The sequence below is a fragment of the Podarcis raffonei genome, chromosome 7 (assembly GCF_027172205.1).
Source record: "Podarcis raffonei isolate rPodRaf1 chromosome 7, rPodRaf1.pri, whole genome shotgun sequence".
Lineage (NCBI taxonomy): Eukaryota > Metazoa > Chordata > Lepidosauria > Squamata > Lacertidae > Podarcis > Podarcis raffonei.
Window position 1 is genome coordinate 87,721,783 of NC_070608.1, and position 18,469 is coordinate 87,740,251.

The following is an 18,469-nucleotide window of genomic DNA, read 5'->3' on the forward strand; positions in this document are numbered from 1 at the left end:
TGAGGTTTGTGTGGGGATTTGATAAAGGGGGATACTTATCTCTATTAGCAGCCTCTTGTGTCCTTGAAGGATGTGTTTTCTCACACCACAACTCTGAATCGGTGGTGCTTCAAATCCCACAGAAATTGATCTTTTTGCCTCAACTTCATTGAAATGTACTTTTGATTTATACACTTCTGTATCTAAACTTCTAGTGTTTGCCTTTCTACAAAAGCCCAAGAATGAGGAAGCAGCCAGTGTGCTTCAGCCTTCCTTTTTCATGACCAAATGAACAGATTTAACAAACTTAGTTGGTCTCTAAGGTGCTACTAGAAGGATTTTTTTTATTTTGTTTCGACTACGGCAGACCAACACGGCTACCTACCTGTAACTAGATTTTTTAAGAGACTTTGTTGACCAAGTGAAACTATGGCTCGTCTCCTGCCACCACTTTGCCCACCAATTGCCAAGAGTGGGACAGGCACCCAAGCACCTGTATTATCTGTCATGTATGCCAGCCCAAAAGCCCAACTGTCTGTTGAAGAAGATGCTGAAAAGATCCGATAACTATGGAATGTCAAGGGTGTTAAAGGAAAAGTAAAGAGAAGGAGGGAACTGGCCTGATTGAGTACTTGCCAGTTTGAGTTTCTAACCCTAATAGGGTTACTTATAATAGAAGCCAGATGAGTATCTCAACTGTGTGGTTAAAAGACCAGATTTATTCTGCAGTTTTCCATACCAATGCCTGGTAGACGGTTTTAAGTTATGTAAATATTATTCAAATAGAGCTGATTTATGTAACATTTATACAAGTAACAGAAGTACACACAATCCCTGTTGTATCTGATCAAGACATGCTAATTAGTATATAAGATTGCTGTTAACCTGCTGTTTACCTCCCTGTCATGTTATTTTTGGGAAATTATTATTTTTAATTAAACTGTATCCAAATGTTTCCTTTTCTTCTCTGCAATCCGTTAGTATTCTTATAAACGCTCCCCTAGAGACATTAATGAGCTGGGAGTGAGGAGAAAAACGTAAAGACACTGCAGAACATTATCGATTGACATCATATTCTAACGATCAACTCAAGAAAGACTTGCCGTAATGCTTTTAATAGAATGAAGAAATCATTACTTTCCAAAAGCAAATACCCGCCCCCCACTCCATCATACTATTCAAGGAAAGTCTAACTGCATTACTGTTTGCAAGAAAAGAAAAAGATCAAAAGGTTTGTAATACAGACACCAATAAGAGATTTTATTGCATCTAAAAGGATTACAAGCCACAAAAACCTAAAGTACAGGCTCCCAGTGAACAGGCACCAGTGCTGCCAATACAGGACAAGGAGATGTGGCAAGAAGGTTCCTCAGCAGTTGCCCTTTGTGCTTATATGCCCAAGACATGATTCTGAGAGCAGGAAACAAATTAGCTTTGCTCCAGAGCAGGAAGAAGATCTAAACACTTCCATCAAAGCCCCATCTCCAATACAGCTGAAGGGGCCAGGAGTTCACGGTAACTTCAATATTTTGGTCTCTTCACCTCAACCCTGAAAATACAGACATTTTATGAGACACATGATACAGAAGAGTCCAATACAGAATACAGCTCACAGGAAGTAAAATTTACATTCAGTGGGACTTCAGCACTAATTCAACTCTTTCAGGCTTGCACTCAAATCTTCAGAGTTGCACTCCATCACAGACGCAGACATGCTCACTAATGCGAAGAATCTGCACTGTGTGCAGTAACATCTATCACCTTTTCAAGCCATGAGAACAAAATATGGCCTTGCATAACCTCAGGGATGGTAACATGCAAAGTTACTAAGACATACAAAAGAATCCTTCTGGCAAGTGCCTTTTCCTTCACAGCTAACAAGTACTGCAGAGACAAGGCTTCTGCTAGAATGCAGTTACAAGCAGAACATCAGAACTAAAGGACCAGAGAAGAGTTTCAGCCTTTGTACAAGGCTGACATGGTGAAGACTGAATGGGCAGGTAATTTCAGTGGGATTCTGATCTATCGGCACCCACATATTGCCAGCAATAAAACCGTAAAGGGGTGGATGAAATAGCAGATAAATTGCATGGGCAAAACTCTACAGAGTACAGAGGTGACAGAATAAAGATGAGGCCCTATTTCAGTTTAATGTGCACCCCATAGTTAATGAATCATAGTTGGGGGTCTGGACAATTGGACTTGTGAAAGGTGTAATTTGGCCTCACTTTTTAGGAATGTGAAAAAAAATGCATGGGTCAGAGGAAAAACCTTCAAGGAGACTATTCCTCAGTTCATACATGCTGAACCCTCACCCCCTGGACCACAAGACCACCAAAACTAAGTCACAGCACTCTGTTGAAGACCCATAAGGGCAAGTGCACAGCAGGGAGTGGACTCTAGGAGTAGCACTCATACAGCAACAGATTCTCAAGTAAAAGCATTTCTACTAACCCATCAGCCTCCAACTTCTTCCTTTTCTCGATGATCTGCAGAGAAGTTAAAATCAATGCATTACAATTACTGTATTATGTATACAGGGTTGTATCCAAGGACATACGTAAGTTTGCGCAAGGACTTCCACTTGCACAACAAAACTTCCCCTCCCCCCCCCCATGCCTCTCAGATGTGTTTTGGAGCAGGTTTGGGGGCAGCACTGGCAGAGAGCAGTTCCACTGCACAAACCAAACCACTTCATTACATACAACCCACAACTTTTAAAACTTCCTATGTTAGGACGGTACTGAGGTTTAGCAAAGGAGCATGCAACAACACGTAACAGAAAACAACTGATTTCTAGCAGGCTAGATCAGCATTTGATCTGTTACACAAGGGAAAGCAGAGGAACAGTCTACAAGTTCTATAGGAGAAGGCATTGTTTTCCTTGCTGGGCTTCTCAGCAGCAATAGAATAAACAGGATCGTAGAACAACTTGGGAATACTGAAGACCAATACACAAAGACGGAGAAAATATATGCATGTGACTGAGTAAGCTGGCCAAAGATCCATTCTCCTCTTAATCTTAAAATAAACTCAGGAAAGTGTCAGTGGTACTCTGAATAAAGTTCTGAAAAAACTGCACATTCAGCTGGGAAAAGGGAATATAACTAAAGAGCCATTCTGCTCAAAATGCTCACCGCACTGATCTTTTTCCACTGCCGATCCAACTCTGCTTTGTCATTGGTCTCCTTGAAACGACGTGTCTTACGGCCTTCAGACATCTTAATTCCATACTGGAAAGCCGCTCTAGGATAAAACAGCAAAAACTCAAAAATGGAGGTGAAATTCCTTCAGCAGGAAGGCTAGGTTCAAAAAAGCCTTCCCATGGTCTAAATATACATTCCCACCAATTTTACAGGAAGCAGCTGACCTGTAGGGTCCTCCCAAAAGCTTAAAATGTTGGACCCACCTAACCCACTGCTTCTGCTTCTCCCATTCTTACCCTCAGGACAAGTGACAAACTTACTTGGGCAGAGCCTCTTTGTTATTCATATACTCGCTATATTCTTCTTGTGTGTCAAAGTCCCAGCGACCAAGGGGTCCCTTTTTATTTCCCTTGAGGAGAGAGAGAAAAAAAGATAATCTCAATATATCCATGTAGGAGAACCATATTTCTGCAGGCCTCCCTAAGAAACAGCAACCAAAAATTCCACTGGACTCCCCACAGCTATCATGCCAAGGAGGAACGTTTAAGACCACACTGACCCTTGCTATAATAGTTTTCTACTTGCAAGGAGGTTGGTTGTTATATTGAGGAGCACCTGGGGTGGGGGCAGGATTAGTCCCACACATGCAGCCTGAAGCAGTAGAATCATTCTGCCACCAGCCAGGCCAGTGTGTGAGGAGCTGCCACCACATAGTCCAATGGGAAATGAGAGTCATGTGAAATCTTAGGCAGTTCAAAATCTACACTTTAGGAGACATCACAACTAATAATATTCCCCCCAAATATCAGCCCCACCCTGAAGTAGAGATGCTTCTCTTGAAGCTAACCAATTGACAGTTTACCTGATCCATTTTGCTGTAGTCTACTTCTTCATCACTATCCACAGCCATGTCATCCATGCTAAAAAGAAAAGGGATACAATTGGCAGCTCTTATTTATACTTGCAGCCCCAAGTCTGGATAATTCCAAGTTTCACCAGTTTGCAAAGATTCCAGATTAATATAATTAGCTTGCCAGTGAAGAGGAGTACTTAATCACAAATATGGCAAACAGCTGCCCTTAACATTGTCCACTAAATATTAGGGTAAGGCAAGTAAATATCTTGCTTGGCTTCATGTGGTTCCCCAGAGCCAACATCCCATTTCAAGGAATACTTACGTTGCAGGGTAGCATTCAGCATAGCTGTTTGACATCCCAAAGAAGTCGCCCAATTGCTTTTTGTCTTCAGGCTTTTTTAATGTGCCCAAAGTTAAGGGAAAATAGAATACAGGCATATCTAGGGTCAGAAAGCATCTGACATAGGAAAGCGTTGTCACCCAAAGTAATTGGGGAGTTTAGATCTATATGGGATGGCAGAATAGAAAAGAAGCAGTCCTTAAGAGTCCCTCATTTCTCCTTAGCAAGCCAAGGAGTTAATGGCCCCAAAATTTGATGGTCAGAGATGGACCCTCCCCACTTATTGCTCCAATTCTCCATCTAAAGCAGCTACTTCTTTATAGACACCAGCAGTACTTGAGGCAAGTTACAGGTATTTGGAAATACCTTTTCCCTACACTTGTTTGTCTCACAGTGGTAATTAAAATGCTCTACCATGTTAGTTCAAGTCAAGGAAATCTTCCCATCCCATCTTGTTCTCAGAAGCCAGTAGCCAGCAGCTTCTTGGTCACTTGAAACATACACAGAAAGGATCTCCTATGAACAACAACTGAATACTTAAAACTAACTGCTTCTGCCTAAAGGACCAGTGTCTTCTGGAGCTTTCCCAACTACATAAGAGGAAAATATCACCTTCAAATGAAAGTCTAAGCCTAGAGCGAGAGACAATTTTCTATAAAAGAGGCTAGAAAAGATAAATCAAACAGCCAACTGTAGCCATTTGCACCCAGTGCCAGCACACATTTGTACATGCATATAAAAAGGATATGATTCTGGCCCTTCCCAGCCACCTGCTCCAGCAAACTTCTCATTGATTGATTTAATCAACTCTTTGGCTGAGCCAGGTCCTGGAAACAGTTTCATAAGAAGGTTAAGAAAGAAGCATACCTTTGGTTCAAAAGAACCTTTTATTTTAATGTATGAAATGTATAAAATTGTGAAAAACCAATTAAAGAAGCATACCTTTGTCGATATCAATGGGCTAAGGAGGAAAGAAAGAGCACATTACTCTAACATGGCAACTAAAAAGCAAGGTGAACATCAGTCTTTTGTTGGGAGCAGGGTGAAGTGGTGCTGTTAAGTGCAAATTCTTCTCCATACATACAGTATACTCCACTGCCTTCTCTCCCTTGCCAAAATATTCATCCTGAGCCCAGACTGGAAAATCTGCACCATTTAACACAGTCTCAACTTATTTAAAACAAATCACCAGTATCAAATTATCCCTAACTCTAGGAGGATTTTATACCCATTTTTATCCCAGTAGTGTTTAGGTGCCAGGCAAAAACATTCCTCTTCTTCCAGCTGATTAAACCAGCTATGGCCTTTTAAATGTGGGTGATTATTTTTTGTTTGTTACTATGTTGTGTATTTTTGTGTTTTTATATTGTAACCAGCCCTGTGACCCTTGAAGGAAGGGCAGTATAGAAAGTTTTCATGGCCAAAGTACTGTCTGCTCACCTCGTCATCAGCTTTGGGTTTCTCAAAGTAGCTGTGCCTCTTCTTCTCCTCCTCACGTTCACGCTCTCTCTCTCGGTCGCGCTCACGATCTCTCTCATGTTCCCTGTCTCTCTCTCTCTCTCTTTCCCGCTCTCGGTCCCGTTCCCTGTACCTCTCTCGCTCCTTCTCTCGTGGCACTTTTGCAGCAGACGGCACATAATCACCAATGTCCTCAAAAATACTTTTTGCCACAAAGATAAAAACACATGAAACATAAATATACACTAGCCTCAAAAACAGCAGAACATTTCTTACAGGCTCCTTGAACAAATTACTCCCATCAATCAATCCTGCTACCAATCTGATAGATCCCAAGGTGGCATCTACTTGCTAAAATATTACTGTTTCCTTCGCTCTGGGAGAGTGATAAGCCAAAATTAGCCCACTTACTTATTCCCTCCCAAGGTCTGCTGGAGGAGCTTTCAAGACCTCTCATTTCAACCAAGTAAGAGCTTCTTGTCAAGGGTGCCAAATGCAATTAAAAGGAGTCTTGCTAAAACCCTGGAGGATAATCCACCCAGCTTACTTACCTCATATCTGCTTCTGGAGGTTTCTTTTCATCTAGTTTTCCTACAAACAGAGAGAAATCAGAATAAACCTACTTCTGTATTCATGTTATCTGTTTCAGTTTTGTTGTCTTAGGAGGGGATAATGAAAACACTATACTGCAAGATATATGTGGCATCTGTGCATTGTGGCATGTGAAACTACATGCTCGACAGTTGAGGTCACTCAGCTTGTGCCTCTTCACCTGCTGAAGAGGCAAGAAGTTGCAGATTAAGTACAGTTCACCCTAATTTCTCCCATTTTAAGTGGTTTCCTCAACTAGGAACTCACCCCTGCAGGGTAAAAGACAACAACACTAGCATCAGAATTCTGATAAGCAAAACTCTGGTGTCTCCCTGCCATTTGCTTAATTTGTACAAATTTTTAATGACACTTTCCCCTTGTGCTTATGGGAAAAGATCCCGTCAGATCCGTACATCCCATCAGATCCCAAAATACAAGGCCCACCTTTGTCTTTCTTCTTCAACTTTTTGTTACGAGTGCCTTGCCTCAAGTAGGAAAGAATCTGGGTCAGTTTACTGATAACGATGTCATTTGTAGTCAGTGTTGTTTGGGCCTAGAAGGAAAGTCAAAGGTATCAGACCCCAATAGATAATGTGTGCCTCATCATACAACAAGAAAAGCACCTGCTCATTCAGAGAAAGCACTCATAACTTATACCTCCATGGTAGGGCAATCTGCCTTGCTTCGGATCAAGGTGGTAGGAATATCTGTGTCTGCATATTCATCATCAAGATCCACCACATACGCCATCCTCCCTGGCAGGAAGAGCTCATTTCGCTCATACGCCTTGCTCTTGAATAGCATTCGGTAGATGTTTCGACCTAGGAAAGATGGGGATTTGGTGACACTAGAATATTTCAGCTACTTGCTCATGGTACCGTGATAGTCATAACATTGCACCAAGGTTCATGGAACATATATGAACATGCCTACCCAAACGAGTCTTGAATTCAATTTTGTTTTCTGGATCTTCATCTTTTCTAAAAGAGAAAAAAATGAAGATATAATACGCCTCTTCTCTAGACCACATTCTCTGTTAAGCTAGAACAGGCATAGGCAAACTCCGGCCCTCCAGATGTTTAGTACTACAATTCCCATCATCCCTAGCTAACAGGACCAGTGGTCAGGGATGAAGGGAACTGTAGTCCCAAACATCTGGAGGGCCAGAGTTTGCCTATGCCTGAGCTAGAAAGTCACAAGCCAGAGTTTGTCTTGTTACCACTTACTTGGTTTCTTTTTGGGGCTTCTCCATCAGTTCCTCTTCTTCCTTTTCTTTGCTGGAAATCTCAGCACGCACCTGACCAGAGAGAAATTTTCTTCAAAATGCTAGCAGAGTCCCAAAACCCAACAAATTGGATAAGGTTTAGATGCCCTTTATCTTACACGTTGGCAAAGGAATGTATGTTGCTCTGGAATTACCTGTGTGGCAGTATCAATTGCTGATCTACACAGAATATATGAACCTGAAGTTATTTGTATGAGACTGTGTGTTATGTTACTCCTGGTTTTGTTACTAATTTTGGGTGGATGTGATTTTTATCACACCATGTGTGCTCTGTATACAATGTATGTTGGAAAACTCAATGAAGACTTTAAAAAATGCTACTCTAAGCTATAAATAATTTATAAACAATATTGAGAACTGAAAAATAAATCAACAGTACTGTTTGTTTGTTTGTTTGTTTGTTTGTTTATAATAGCCTTAATCTCTTCAGGAAGAGATAAATTACCAGAACAAGGTGGAGGCTGAATAAAGTCAAATTTCCCCCACCTGTTGCTTTATTCACATCTGAAAAATACAGTCAGTGGCCATTCAGACAGTGGAAGTACCAGGTGACCACATATATGAAGCACTTTATCTTATGCAGTTAAAGGCCAACTGCATAGCTTAACAACCAACAACAATTTCTTAACAACCAAATCTCTAGCAGCCAATAAAAGACACTGGAGATTTATGAAAGACGTTCTTCAGAAAAAGCATTGCAGAAAATTAATTAGCTCTTAAAGCAGAGAGCATAATCCAGAGTTATTCCAAAATTCCAGACAAGTTTAATGCTACATAGATTATCATAGTGTTCTTGATCAAACAGAAGTAAAAAATCCTTAAAGGGACAGACATTACATATCAAATATGGAATGGTGGCAAAGTGAATAGCAATTTAGCTATCAACAACATGTATTACTGGAGATCTCACTGAACACATGGGGAAGAGGTTCTCAAACAAGAGAATTGCTGATTTACTATTGATTGTATCATCTGGCTTACCTTCTGTAGCAAAGCAAAATCCAGACCCTTCACCAAGTGAGTGTGCTCCATGTCACCACCCAAGAATTTGGACTCCTGAATCAACTGCCGCCTCTTTTCTGCAGCTGATTTGTCCCTAATGCAATAAAAAGAACTCCATGACATCAGAGCCACATTGTATTGCAAAGCAGAAAGGCAAAAACAGTGACTGCACTCACGCTTCTGCAGTGGGTCCCACTGCCCTGTAGTTAGCTGTTGTGCTGATCAGCTCCGTTTCCTCGTAGTCCTTGTTGACACCATCTCTTCTCTCCTTTGCACGGTCCCTGTATTTCTCAGCCAGCTCCCTCTCTCGCTCAATCTCTTGTTGGCGTAGCTTTGCATAGTAGCTGGAGTGAGAAAGACAAACCGATTATCACTGAAATATTCAGACCATGGTATTATAGGAGAATTCCCAGTTCTCTTAACAGCTTCAGAGATAATAGCTAGAATCGTGAAGGCTTGTCTCTGGCATCTCCAGTTACATGCCTTTTTTCTGGATCCTGCCTCCCTGAAGTGATGAGCTACACATGGCTACAGGCTTTGTAGACATGTCACCAATATTTCATGTTCAATGATTTCAAAGGCCACAGAAAGATCTAATAAGATCAAGAGGATAAGCAATACCCCATCAAGCTCCAAGTGAATCACTGACTGAAGTCACAAGTGTAATCTCAGCACTACAACAAGGGTAAAAGTCAAGATGGCAGAAGCACTGAAAACTAAGTTCCCAGGTGTTTCTGAAGATGTCCATTACCACCACTATACAGAAGGTAATTCAATGGGGATAAATAAGGCACAATATTTCTTTTAAGGTCAACTAATCACTGGGTATCCCTCTCTTAGCGAGGAGACAGCTGGGAGCCCGACATTTTCTGGCAGGGTTTTTTATTTAGAAATTTTCCTCCATATTAAGGAAACATCAGGGCCTTAGGAAAGCTTTGGATCAAAATCTCTCAATTTACCTTTTCTTTTTTCTCCTCCGAGCAGCTGGATCTTCATCTTCATTGTACTCTCTTGGCATCCTAAACAGGACAAAAAATTGTGCTCACAGAATGCCCAACTTTGAGAATGTGCTAGGAACATTTCATGCCATTTAATAAAACAACTAGCTCAGTCAAAAGAAGCCAAAGGTGACCATGAAAGCCTTCTGAGTAACTTTTGAAGATGCTTTAAGATATGCATATAGATTTTGAGAGCTATGTAGCATACTGGCAAAACCTAGGAGCTGCAAGATCCCCAAAACAATTTTTGCCCCAGTCATTTATGGTAGCGTTCTCTCAGTCTTTGCCCATCTCATTAACAATTTAGGATAATACTATCTTATCTCTCATTGCTGTAAGGACTGATATAATGTATGTGAAATGCTTTGAACACTCAAAAGCAGGGGTAGCCAACTTGATGCCCTCTTGGTAGCCAACTCCCATGAGGCCTAACCAGCATGGCCAATGATTAGGGTGACGAGAGTTATAATCCAGCAACATCCAGAGGGCACTAAAAACAATACTGCTGCTCTGAGGTGTTATATTACTGCCAAGCATGATCACTATTGTTTGAAGTTTAGCCTCATTATTGCTTAGCCTCATTAGATACCTAATTCTGAATTTAGTTTCTTTCTATTTTGTGCCCAAATTATACAGAATACACAAGCTTATGCCAAAACTAAGTACTGAATAAATATGTACCAGCTGACCAGGGGTGGGCAGGGGACAGGGAGAAAGACCTCAACAAAGTTTTGTTAAATGATACAGAAATTGCATGCTTACTCATGATGGCGAGATTTGGAAGGTGGTGCAGATGTTGGAGCTGCTCGTGGGGTCATAAGAAGTTTTCGGAAGTCTTCATTGGTCAGTTTAGATCTAGAATAAAAACAATTGTGATTTACTGCCAAAAAAAACCCCTCAATACATTATCCTGCCTTCAACACATCATGGTACAAGATTTACTGAAGGACAAAAACTTTCCAAATTCCATTTTATGATACCAAATAGTCAACATGCTTGTATGGACTGAAAAACCTCTGCAAACAAAACAAAAAAACAAAAACAAACAGGCTATCCCATGGGTAGGCAAACTAAGGCCCGGGGGCCAGATCTGGCCCAATCGCCTTCTTAATCCAGCCTGCTGACCATCTGGGAATCAGCTTGTTTTTACATGAGTAGAATGTGTCCTTTTATGTAATATGCATCTCTGGGTTATTTGTGGGGCATAGGAATTCGTTCATATCTTTTTTTCAAAATATATTCCGGACCCCCACAAGGTCTGAGGGACAGTGGACCGGCCCCCTGCTGAAAAAGTTTGCTGACCCCTGGGTGTCCTGTCCTCCTCCACTGGTTGAAGCAGGAAAATTAGCTGATGGATGGTGAGACACTGGTGGGTGGGAGGGCGCTGAACAAAAAATGCATTAGGGCCACTGCAGGACACACACTATTGTTCCACCGTGATTTGGTAGTTGTAATGAACTACACATGATTCCCTCATTTACACTGGCTAGAATTCCACCTATCCAGTTCTTTTGGTACTTTGCAATAGTAGTGGCATGAATCCAGAACTTTTCAGTAATCTTGATAGCCGGGCTCATGGTTGCCAAGACCCCTTATCCCAAATGACATGCTGCATCTCTGTAGGACGCTATGGACAATCCCGTGATCTCACCTCCAGTTTCAAGTTCAGGACTGTCCATGTGGTTGCCTTGGGATTCGCTATCCCAGCACAACTGGTAGGATATTCCCACCCCTCTCCAGCTCTAAGGTAGAAAAGAGAAGGATGGGCAATCCTTGAATCACCCTTGCTGGAAGCCAATAATACATTCACCACAGTGAGTAGTTTAGTGACACTTGGACAGCAGCAATGGTAAAAACAGGACGCTTGAACCAACACAAAACATAACGAAAAGTTCTACTCACTGGTGAAAAGAATGAGAGTCATCCACCTCATGGCCATCTGGGGCCAGAGGATTAGAGAACGGCTCACCTAGAAAGAAGAAAAAGAAGTGATTCCAAGCCAATGTGACATGCATGCTGCGCTGCCAAACATGTAAACATACCATTTGCACAGATTATTGCAGGGTTTTCATTCAGAAATGAAACCACCCAGAGAAAAAGAAACAAACAAACAATGAAGATGGAACTTCAGTGTGTCAGAGAGACAGCACATTTGCAGCTCTGCAATGAGTTGTGTGACCAGCTGCTATATCTGCTGCAAGGAAGTGACTGGAGACAAAGTTATCAAAGAGCAGGAGGCTCTAACAGCAGGAGTGAGGAACCTACACACACACACACAGTGTTGTTGAGCTACAATTTCCATCAGCCCCAGCAAATGTGGCTAATGGCAAGAGAAAAATGGGAGTTGTAGTACACCAGTGCCTGGAGGGCTGCAGCGTTTTCCCCACAGTTGCTCTGGATTGCCACTGCCTACCCAAGTCAGGATCGCCCCCTTCCTTCCCAGCCACCCCACAGATTAAGTCCCAGGCAATGTGCCACAGGCACAACTAAGTTTATCTACCTGCCGGTATTTCACAAAACGTACACATTCCTTGGTCGTTAAAACAACACAAAACCCTCAGAGCGGTTTACACAAAGGTGAGGCGATAAAATCGAGGAAGATTCACAACCCCAGATTGAAACGCGGGAAGGTTGAGCGCGGCAGGCGCCCCAAAGGGGGACACGGCGAAGGCGCCGGCCTGGTCTCAAGCGCCGCGCTCTTCCGGGGGCGCAGCGGGCCTTGCAACTCGGGGGCGCGTGAGGGGGCGAGGCGGCGGCCAAGAAGACGACGAAAACTCTCTCAACGCGGCCGGTGCCTCAGTGGGCAACTATACCCCCCCTCCCCACCGCTCCCCCCCCCACGGAGAAACACGGCCCGCCGTCCGCCCCCTCCGGGGACACTCACTCTCCCGCTCCGGCATCTTCGCTCTCGCCGCCGCCGCCGCCGCGGGTCTCGGCCTGAGGTAAAAAGAAACACAACAACAACGCAGCGAAACCCCTTCGCTTTTCCCACAAGGCACCGCGCGGCGGAAGGAGGCGGGGGAAGGGGCACAGCCTGTGACCCACAACGCCCTGCGCGGAGATCGAGAATATAGAGAGAAATAATATTATAAACCTGTCTGTCATTTGCCTCAGTAGTAAAATTCCGGGTTTACTTGGGAAGCCACGTATTATATTATTATTATTATTATTATTATTATTATTATTATTATTATTATTATTATTATAATACTACTCCCCTGGCAGGGGGTTGGGGCGTGAAATTTGGCGCTGGAAATCCACCCGGGAATGTAGCATGTTCACCAAGAAGATAAGCAGTTCCTACTTCTTCTGACTTGGGCTTTATTTCATGTGGTCACCCGTCACCCCCAACAAAAACACTCACATTTTATTTTTTTGAAAATAGCCGTGCCAATCTTAATTAATGGATATGCATTTAGACTCGAGCATGAAATTTTGGATTTCCAATGGGTTGGTGGTCTCTATTCGGCCCCAGGGAGAGAGGCGTCGGGCGGGGGTAAAATTAGAAGTAGCCACATTGCACCATTGGTGTATCACTCTATTTATTAAGTCTATGGTTCGGTGCCCCCGATTGACTGATTGATGATTTACCCACAATACCGCGCGACTCCCCAGAAGAACTTTGCATAGCCACGCCCGTCGCCTTGTGCTGATTGGCCGCGAAGACGACAAGACTAAACCAACGGGACGCGCCGATTGGCCAGCAGGTTGCGCTTCGGGGATCGGGGGAACCCCGAGTGCCAAGATGGCGGCCTCCTCAGCTGCGCGGGTCGTTCAGGGCGGACTCTCTCGGAACCTCAAGGAGCTCCGGATCCACCTCTGCCAGCGCTCGCCGGCCAGCCAAGGGGTCAGGTACGCGAGGCGAGGGGAGGCCTTTCCCTCCCCTGACAGCCCGGCCTTTTCCGCTCATTTTTTTAAAAGGTTGCAGCTTGATAGGTCGTGGGGGGGGGCAGGTGCTCACAGGCAGCTTTATTATAATATTTAATTGAAATACTTTATTGTCACTTGTGCAACTTGTATACAGTGAGATTACACGAGCACCCTCCACTCAGCTCTCTTAGCCTTAATTCCCCTCGTTTATTGACGCACACCCACCAAACCTGAAAGTCAGCTGTCCTGTTGTTCTCTCTTCATTCAGCAGCCTAACAGCCCACGGATAGAAGCTGTTCTTTACCCTGTTGGTACGACTAATCCTGCTTCTATATCTTCTGCCCGAGGGCAGGAGATCAAGAAAGTGCAGGCCAGAGTGTGAATCATCCCTGAGAATTTTCCTCACTCTCCTGAGGAAACGTTCTTCTGTTTCATCCAGCGGATTCACGGGACAGCCCATAATATCCTGTGCTGTATTCACCATCCTCTGTAGGCACTTCCTATCAGTTGATGTCAAACCAGCGTACCACACCGTGAGGCAGTATGAAAGGACACTTTCTAAGGTTGACTGGTAGAAGGAGATAATCAAATGTTGATTGACATTGTTCTTCCGCAATACTCTGAGGAGATGGAGTCTCTGTTGGGCTTTCTTAACCACCTGGATTGTATTTATTTTCCAAGGTCTTCAATGAGATAAACTCCTAGGAATTTAAAGGAAGAGACTCTCTCCACACTGCCCTCCCTGATGTACAGCGGGGCTAGTTCTCCTCTCTTCCTCCAAAAGTCCAACACCATCTCCTTTGTCTTGCTGATATTAAGGTGCACCATGTAGATATTTTTTGGACCTCCCCTCTATACGCTGATTTGTCTCCACCTGTTATTAAACCTATTATGATGGTGTCATCTGCAAACTTAATAATTGCAGTAGACGGGTCAGATGATACACAATCATATGTATACAATGAATACAGGTAGGGACTTAGCACACATCCCTGTGGTGTGCTAGTGCTGATTTTTAAGGAATTAGATGTTACATGTCCAATCCTCAATGTTACTATCATATATTTACTGTGCTCATGTCCCTCTTGTTTCACTTTCAGGGACTTGAAGCGGCTTAGAGATAAAAATTAAGAACCACAAAACAAAAATAGGAAAAGCAATAATTAAAAACAATTAAGTATTCATAGAATCATAGAATTGTTAGCCTCTCTCCTCTTTCGCAAGATGAGGTTTGCTGGTTTGCTTAGGGAATGAGGGGGCGCCGGTATGAAAAGCAGTAATAGTGGCCGTTAGTTGTCCTTTTGCGTGTTCGTATCAAACACTTGAAAAAACTCCCAGAATAAGCCATAGTGGACTTATACTCAAAAAGGAATCATAGAATCATAGTCGGGTTGGAAGAAATCCCGAGGGTGATCTAGTCGACCGCCTGCAATGCAGGAATCTGAACTGGATGCTTTATCTGAGATTCCTGCATTGCAGGGGTTGGACTAGATTGATAGAAATTTGTGTGTGTGTGTATTACAATAGAAACAGCAGAGCACTAGCTTTACTACTAGGAATGGACATTGGTTTTGAATCACAAAAGTAAAGGTAAAAACCATGTTGACCGATAAGGAAAAAAGCCCAAAAGGCATATTATTTTTCTTATTTATTAAATTTGTATACCGCCCTTTATCTGGATAACAGGGCAGTTCACAGCACAAAAATAAAAGATAAAAACACAAAATATTTAATAAAACAAGAACAAAAACCATTCAAATAACCCCCACATTTTAAATGATAAAGGATGTTAATCAGCCAATAATATTAGAAGTAATACCTTTACAAGGCCAACTTGTGCTTTTATGGAGGGGGGGAGCAGGAAGAGTAAAAAATGAGGTTCCAACAAATACTCCTATCTTGACAAAGGTGCTGTGGGTGTCCTAACACGGATTATGCTAATTTGATTTGGATGTATCCAATAGGTCAACCCACCTTGAACACTTTATTGTGATAGCAGCTAACCAGCTGAGCAGAGAAGCCACAAAGCCAAGTCCAGTGCTGTTCTAGTTGTTATATATACAGTATATGCCACTCAATAAGTTTGCTAAAGCTTAAACACATCTGGTATCCTCAGGATATACTGAACATTACTGGATTATATTAACCTCTTAGGCTACTGGGAAAATTGTAGGAAAAAAGTGATATTGTAGGGGGAAAGTGCAGCTTCTGCTTGAGTGCAGGAAGCTCCTGCAAGCAATTAGAAGTCGTGCCTCAGTTGTCAAACATTTCAGAAGTTGAACGGGCTTCCGGAACGGATTACATTCAACAACTGAGGTTTAACTGTACTAGTCATCTTGTTTTCTTCACACCTTGCTGAGCTTTAGCTCAGTTTTTTAAACTGTGTTCATGGGAAACTGGGTTTTTAAGAAATTTGTAATGTTGGACAAGCTGCTCTGAAATACAGTGTACTCATCACTACAACTCTGGAATTTTGGAGCACACCCAGTTGTTTCAAAAATGGCAAGACTCCTGGAACATGCCCCCAAAACCCTGTGCTCCAGATAAATATAGGAAGTATTCTCTGAAGGTTTGACATTTGAAAGCCACTATCTGTATCCTACTGACTTTTCATGAAAGTGTAGAAGACCCTCACTCTAATGCATGCTGGTGTGTTTGCTTCTTCTTTGCAGAGATTTCATTAAACAACATTATGTGACTTTAAAGAAAGCAAATCCAGATTTCCCTATCCTGATCAGAGAGTGCTCAGATGTGCAACCCAAGCTCTGGGCTAGATATGGTGAGTTGGGGGGGGGGATGGGATGTATGTTACAAGTTTGCTGTACGATTAGGTAGAAATAATATGTTGGACAGTTCAAGTATTAGCCTTTCCTTGAGGAATAAAGCTTTTCAGCCCTGCCTGGATTTCTGTTGTTGAAGGCCACTAGCAAACACTGGAGTTGGACAACTCCAGCCCAGTAAGCCACCTACACTTTCTCCCCACAACTACTCCAAATCTGCTCTGTAATGTTTTCTCTCCTATACAAATAGATCGTGCCAGAAAACATTTCCATTGACAGACAACAGAAACCTAGGCAGCTTTTTCAAATGTTGGCTGGCAGCCTACATGTAGTATCTAGTGGGAAAAAAGCTGGCACTCTCTTCTGATAGAAATATTTCAAATGTGTGTCCCCAGGGTGCTTCTCTCCCCCCCCCCCCCCCCCGGATTTACCTTTTAGAATTTTTTTTTTTAAAAAGTCAAAAAAATAGAGTTAGAAATTTTTGGTTCACATGAAAGCTGCTTTTGTTGGAAATTGCTGCATCTCTGTAATGCAGAAGGGACGAAGAGAAAAATTTATGAACGTAAGACAAGAGAGTGGATCACAATGGTCTGTGGCTGCCAGAGAGGAAAGTTAATTGAGCACATGGCCTATGGCAAATAATGAATTATCTCCCTCTCTCCCGCCATCCAAGGGCTCTTGTTTCAACACTTATCCCAGTCATTTTCTTCGAAAATAGGTACTTAAGTTTAGGAGCTGTTGAAAAACTTCAACAGTGTTAAAGTTTTAAAGTAAACTTAGCTAGTCTTGACTTAATTAAGGCTCAGGCCCCTGACTTACTATTTCTGATAACTGGCACCATGAGGCCTCTTTACTAGTACTTTGCCAGATACATCTAAATAGAGAATACTGGCATTGAATCATATGCTTTAACACCTTCTGTAAATACTGACATAGCGTCAGTCCTACAGCAGACTAGAGAGTTCCCAATAGCTAAAGTAGCTGAGGACTGAGGTGATATTGAAAACCTTTCTTCTAGCTTTATCTGATGTGGCAGCTTTGATTTCAACTGGGTATTCCACAAAGTGGGGGAGCTAAGGATGGACCTGCTGGCCAAATCCTGTTCCCCACCCCTAAAGCAGAAGTGAATGTCAGCTCTTCTGAAAAGCATTTCTTTGCACCAAGCCTGTGCTAGTGCATCCAAAAGCAATTCAGGTTATAGGTGGAACACATCAGTTTTTAATGTAGTGGCTTCCTGAAAGTAGAAATCCCTGTATCATGCATTGTCTGTGCAGGGCGTTTTGTTTCCTAACACTGCTTGTCAGTGAAACTGTAGAAAAGTGAGGCTGCTATGTGTATGCATTTCCTGAGTTTTATTGCTGTACCTACATTTACATCTGTGTATAGTAAAGCAGGTAGGGACGCGGGTGGCGCTGTGGGTTAAAGCCTCAGCGCCTAGGACTTGCCGATCGAAAGGTCGGCGGTTCGAATCCCCGTGGCGGGGTGCGCTCCCGCTGCTCGGTCCCAGCGCCTGCCAACCTAGCAGTTCGAAAGCACCCCCAGGTGCAAGTAGATAAATAGGGACCGCTTACTAGCGGGAAGGTAAACAGCGTTCCGTGTGCTGCGCTGGCTCGCCAGATGCAGCTTGTCACGCTGGCCACGTGACCCGGAAGTGTCTGCGGACAGCGCTGGCCCTCCGGCCTATAGAGTGAGATGGGCGCACAACCCTAGAGTCTGGCAAGACTGGCCCGTACGGGCAGGGGTACCTTTATAGTAAAGCAGAGCATGTCTAAAGGGAGCTGTTAGCAGTGTAGGTTGCAAACACATGGTGGCTCAATCAAAGTGTCTGAAATCATTTCTTCAAATGAAAACCGTCCATGGTATATGCCTTTCACCCAACTTTTGTGTTTTCCTCAGCGTTTGGCAGAGAGAAGAGTGTACCACTGAATAACCTAAACGTGGACCAAGTTGCCAAAGCCTTGGAGAATGTTGTTAACAGCAAAGCATAAGGAAAACAAATGGCAACTGAATTTGAGTCTAATTCCGGATGTAGATCACTTCTATGTGTAACTTGCATATAAAAGAATCCAACTTAGAAAATAAAGCTGAAGTATCTTGTTTAAGCCAAGATGGTCCCCTGTGAGTTGATTCTTCTCACTATTGTTAATCTTTGCACACCCAGTGC

At 43.0% G+C, this 18,469-nt stretch overlaps 2 protein-coding genes across 2 annotated transcripts; one reads left to right on the forward strand and one right to left on the reverse strand.

The window, feature by feature from the left end:
* Positions 1 to 1,211: 1,211 nt before the first annotated feature.
* On the reverse strand, positions 1,212 to 12,666 carry IK (IK cytokine). Its single transcript, XM_053397439.1, has 20 exons — positions 12,540 to 12,666; positions 11,558 to 11,624; positions 10,418 to 10,510; positions 9,617 to 9,676; positions 8,834 to 9,001; positions 8,637 to 8,751; positions 7,597 to 7,667; positions 7,304 to 7,350; positions 7,028 to 7,191; positions 6,815 to 6,923; positions 6,331 to 6,370; positions 5,762 to 5,981; positions 5,264 to 5,282; positions 5,068 to 5,148; positions 4,304 to 4,382; positions 3,988 to 4,045; positions 3,446 to 3,534; positions 3,117 to 3,225; positions 2,434 to 2,468; positions 1,212 to 1,528 (listed from the first exon to the last, which is right to left on the reverse strand). The coding sequence occupies exons 1-20, from the start codon at positions 12,553 to 12,555 to the stop codon at positions 1,501 to 1,503; spliced, it is 1,668 nt and encodes a 555-aa protein (XP_053253414.1). The 5' UTR covers positions 12,556 to 12,666; the 3' UTR covers positions 1,212 to 1,500.
* A 692-nt stretch (positions 12,667 to 13,358) lies between these two features.
* On the forward strand, positions 13,359 to 18,412 carry NDUFA2 (NADH:ubiquinone oxidoreductase subunit A2). The gene is made up of 3 exons (XM_053397443.1): positions 13,359 to 13,507; positions 16,198 to 16,304; positions 18,202 to 18,412. Exons 1-3 carry the CDS (start codon positions 13,401 to 13,403, stop codon positions 18,291 to 18,293), a joined length of 306 nt encoding a protein of 101 aa, XP_053253418.1. The 5' UTR covers positions 13,359 to 13,400; the 3' UTR covers positions 18,294 to 18,412.
* The last annotated feature ends 57 nt before the right edge of the window (positions 18,413 to 18,469 follow it).

What these genes read in the sequence shown, in the direction of transcription:
- IK (XM_053397439.1), bottom strand. An exon ending in GACTCTCATTCTTTTCACCA is followed by an intron (nt 10,511 to 11,557) that starts GTGAGTAGAACT and finishes TTTTTATTCTAG; the next exon opens with ATCTAAACTGACCAATGAAG. An exon ending in ATTTTGCTTTGCTACAGAAG is followed by an intron (nt 7,668 to 8,636) that starts GTAAGCCAGATG and finishes CTCTCTGGTCAG; the next exon opens with GTGCGTGCTGAGATTTCCAG.
- NDUFA2 (XM_053397443.1), top strand. Translation starts at nt 13,401, where the DNA reads ATGGCGGCCTCCTCAGCTGCGCGGGTCGTTCAGGGCGGACTCTCTCGG. An exon ending in CCGGCCAGCCAAGGGGTCAG is followed by an intron (nt 13,508 to 16,197) that starts GTACGCGAGGCG and finishes TCTTCTTTGCAG; the next exon opens with AGATTTCATTAAACAACATT. An exon ending in CAAGCTCTGGGCTAGATATG is followed by an intron (nt 16,305 to 18,201) that starts GTGAGTTGGGGG and finishes TGTTTTCCTCAG; the next exon opens with CGTTTGGCAGAGAGAAGAGT.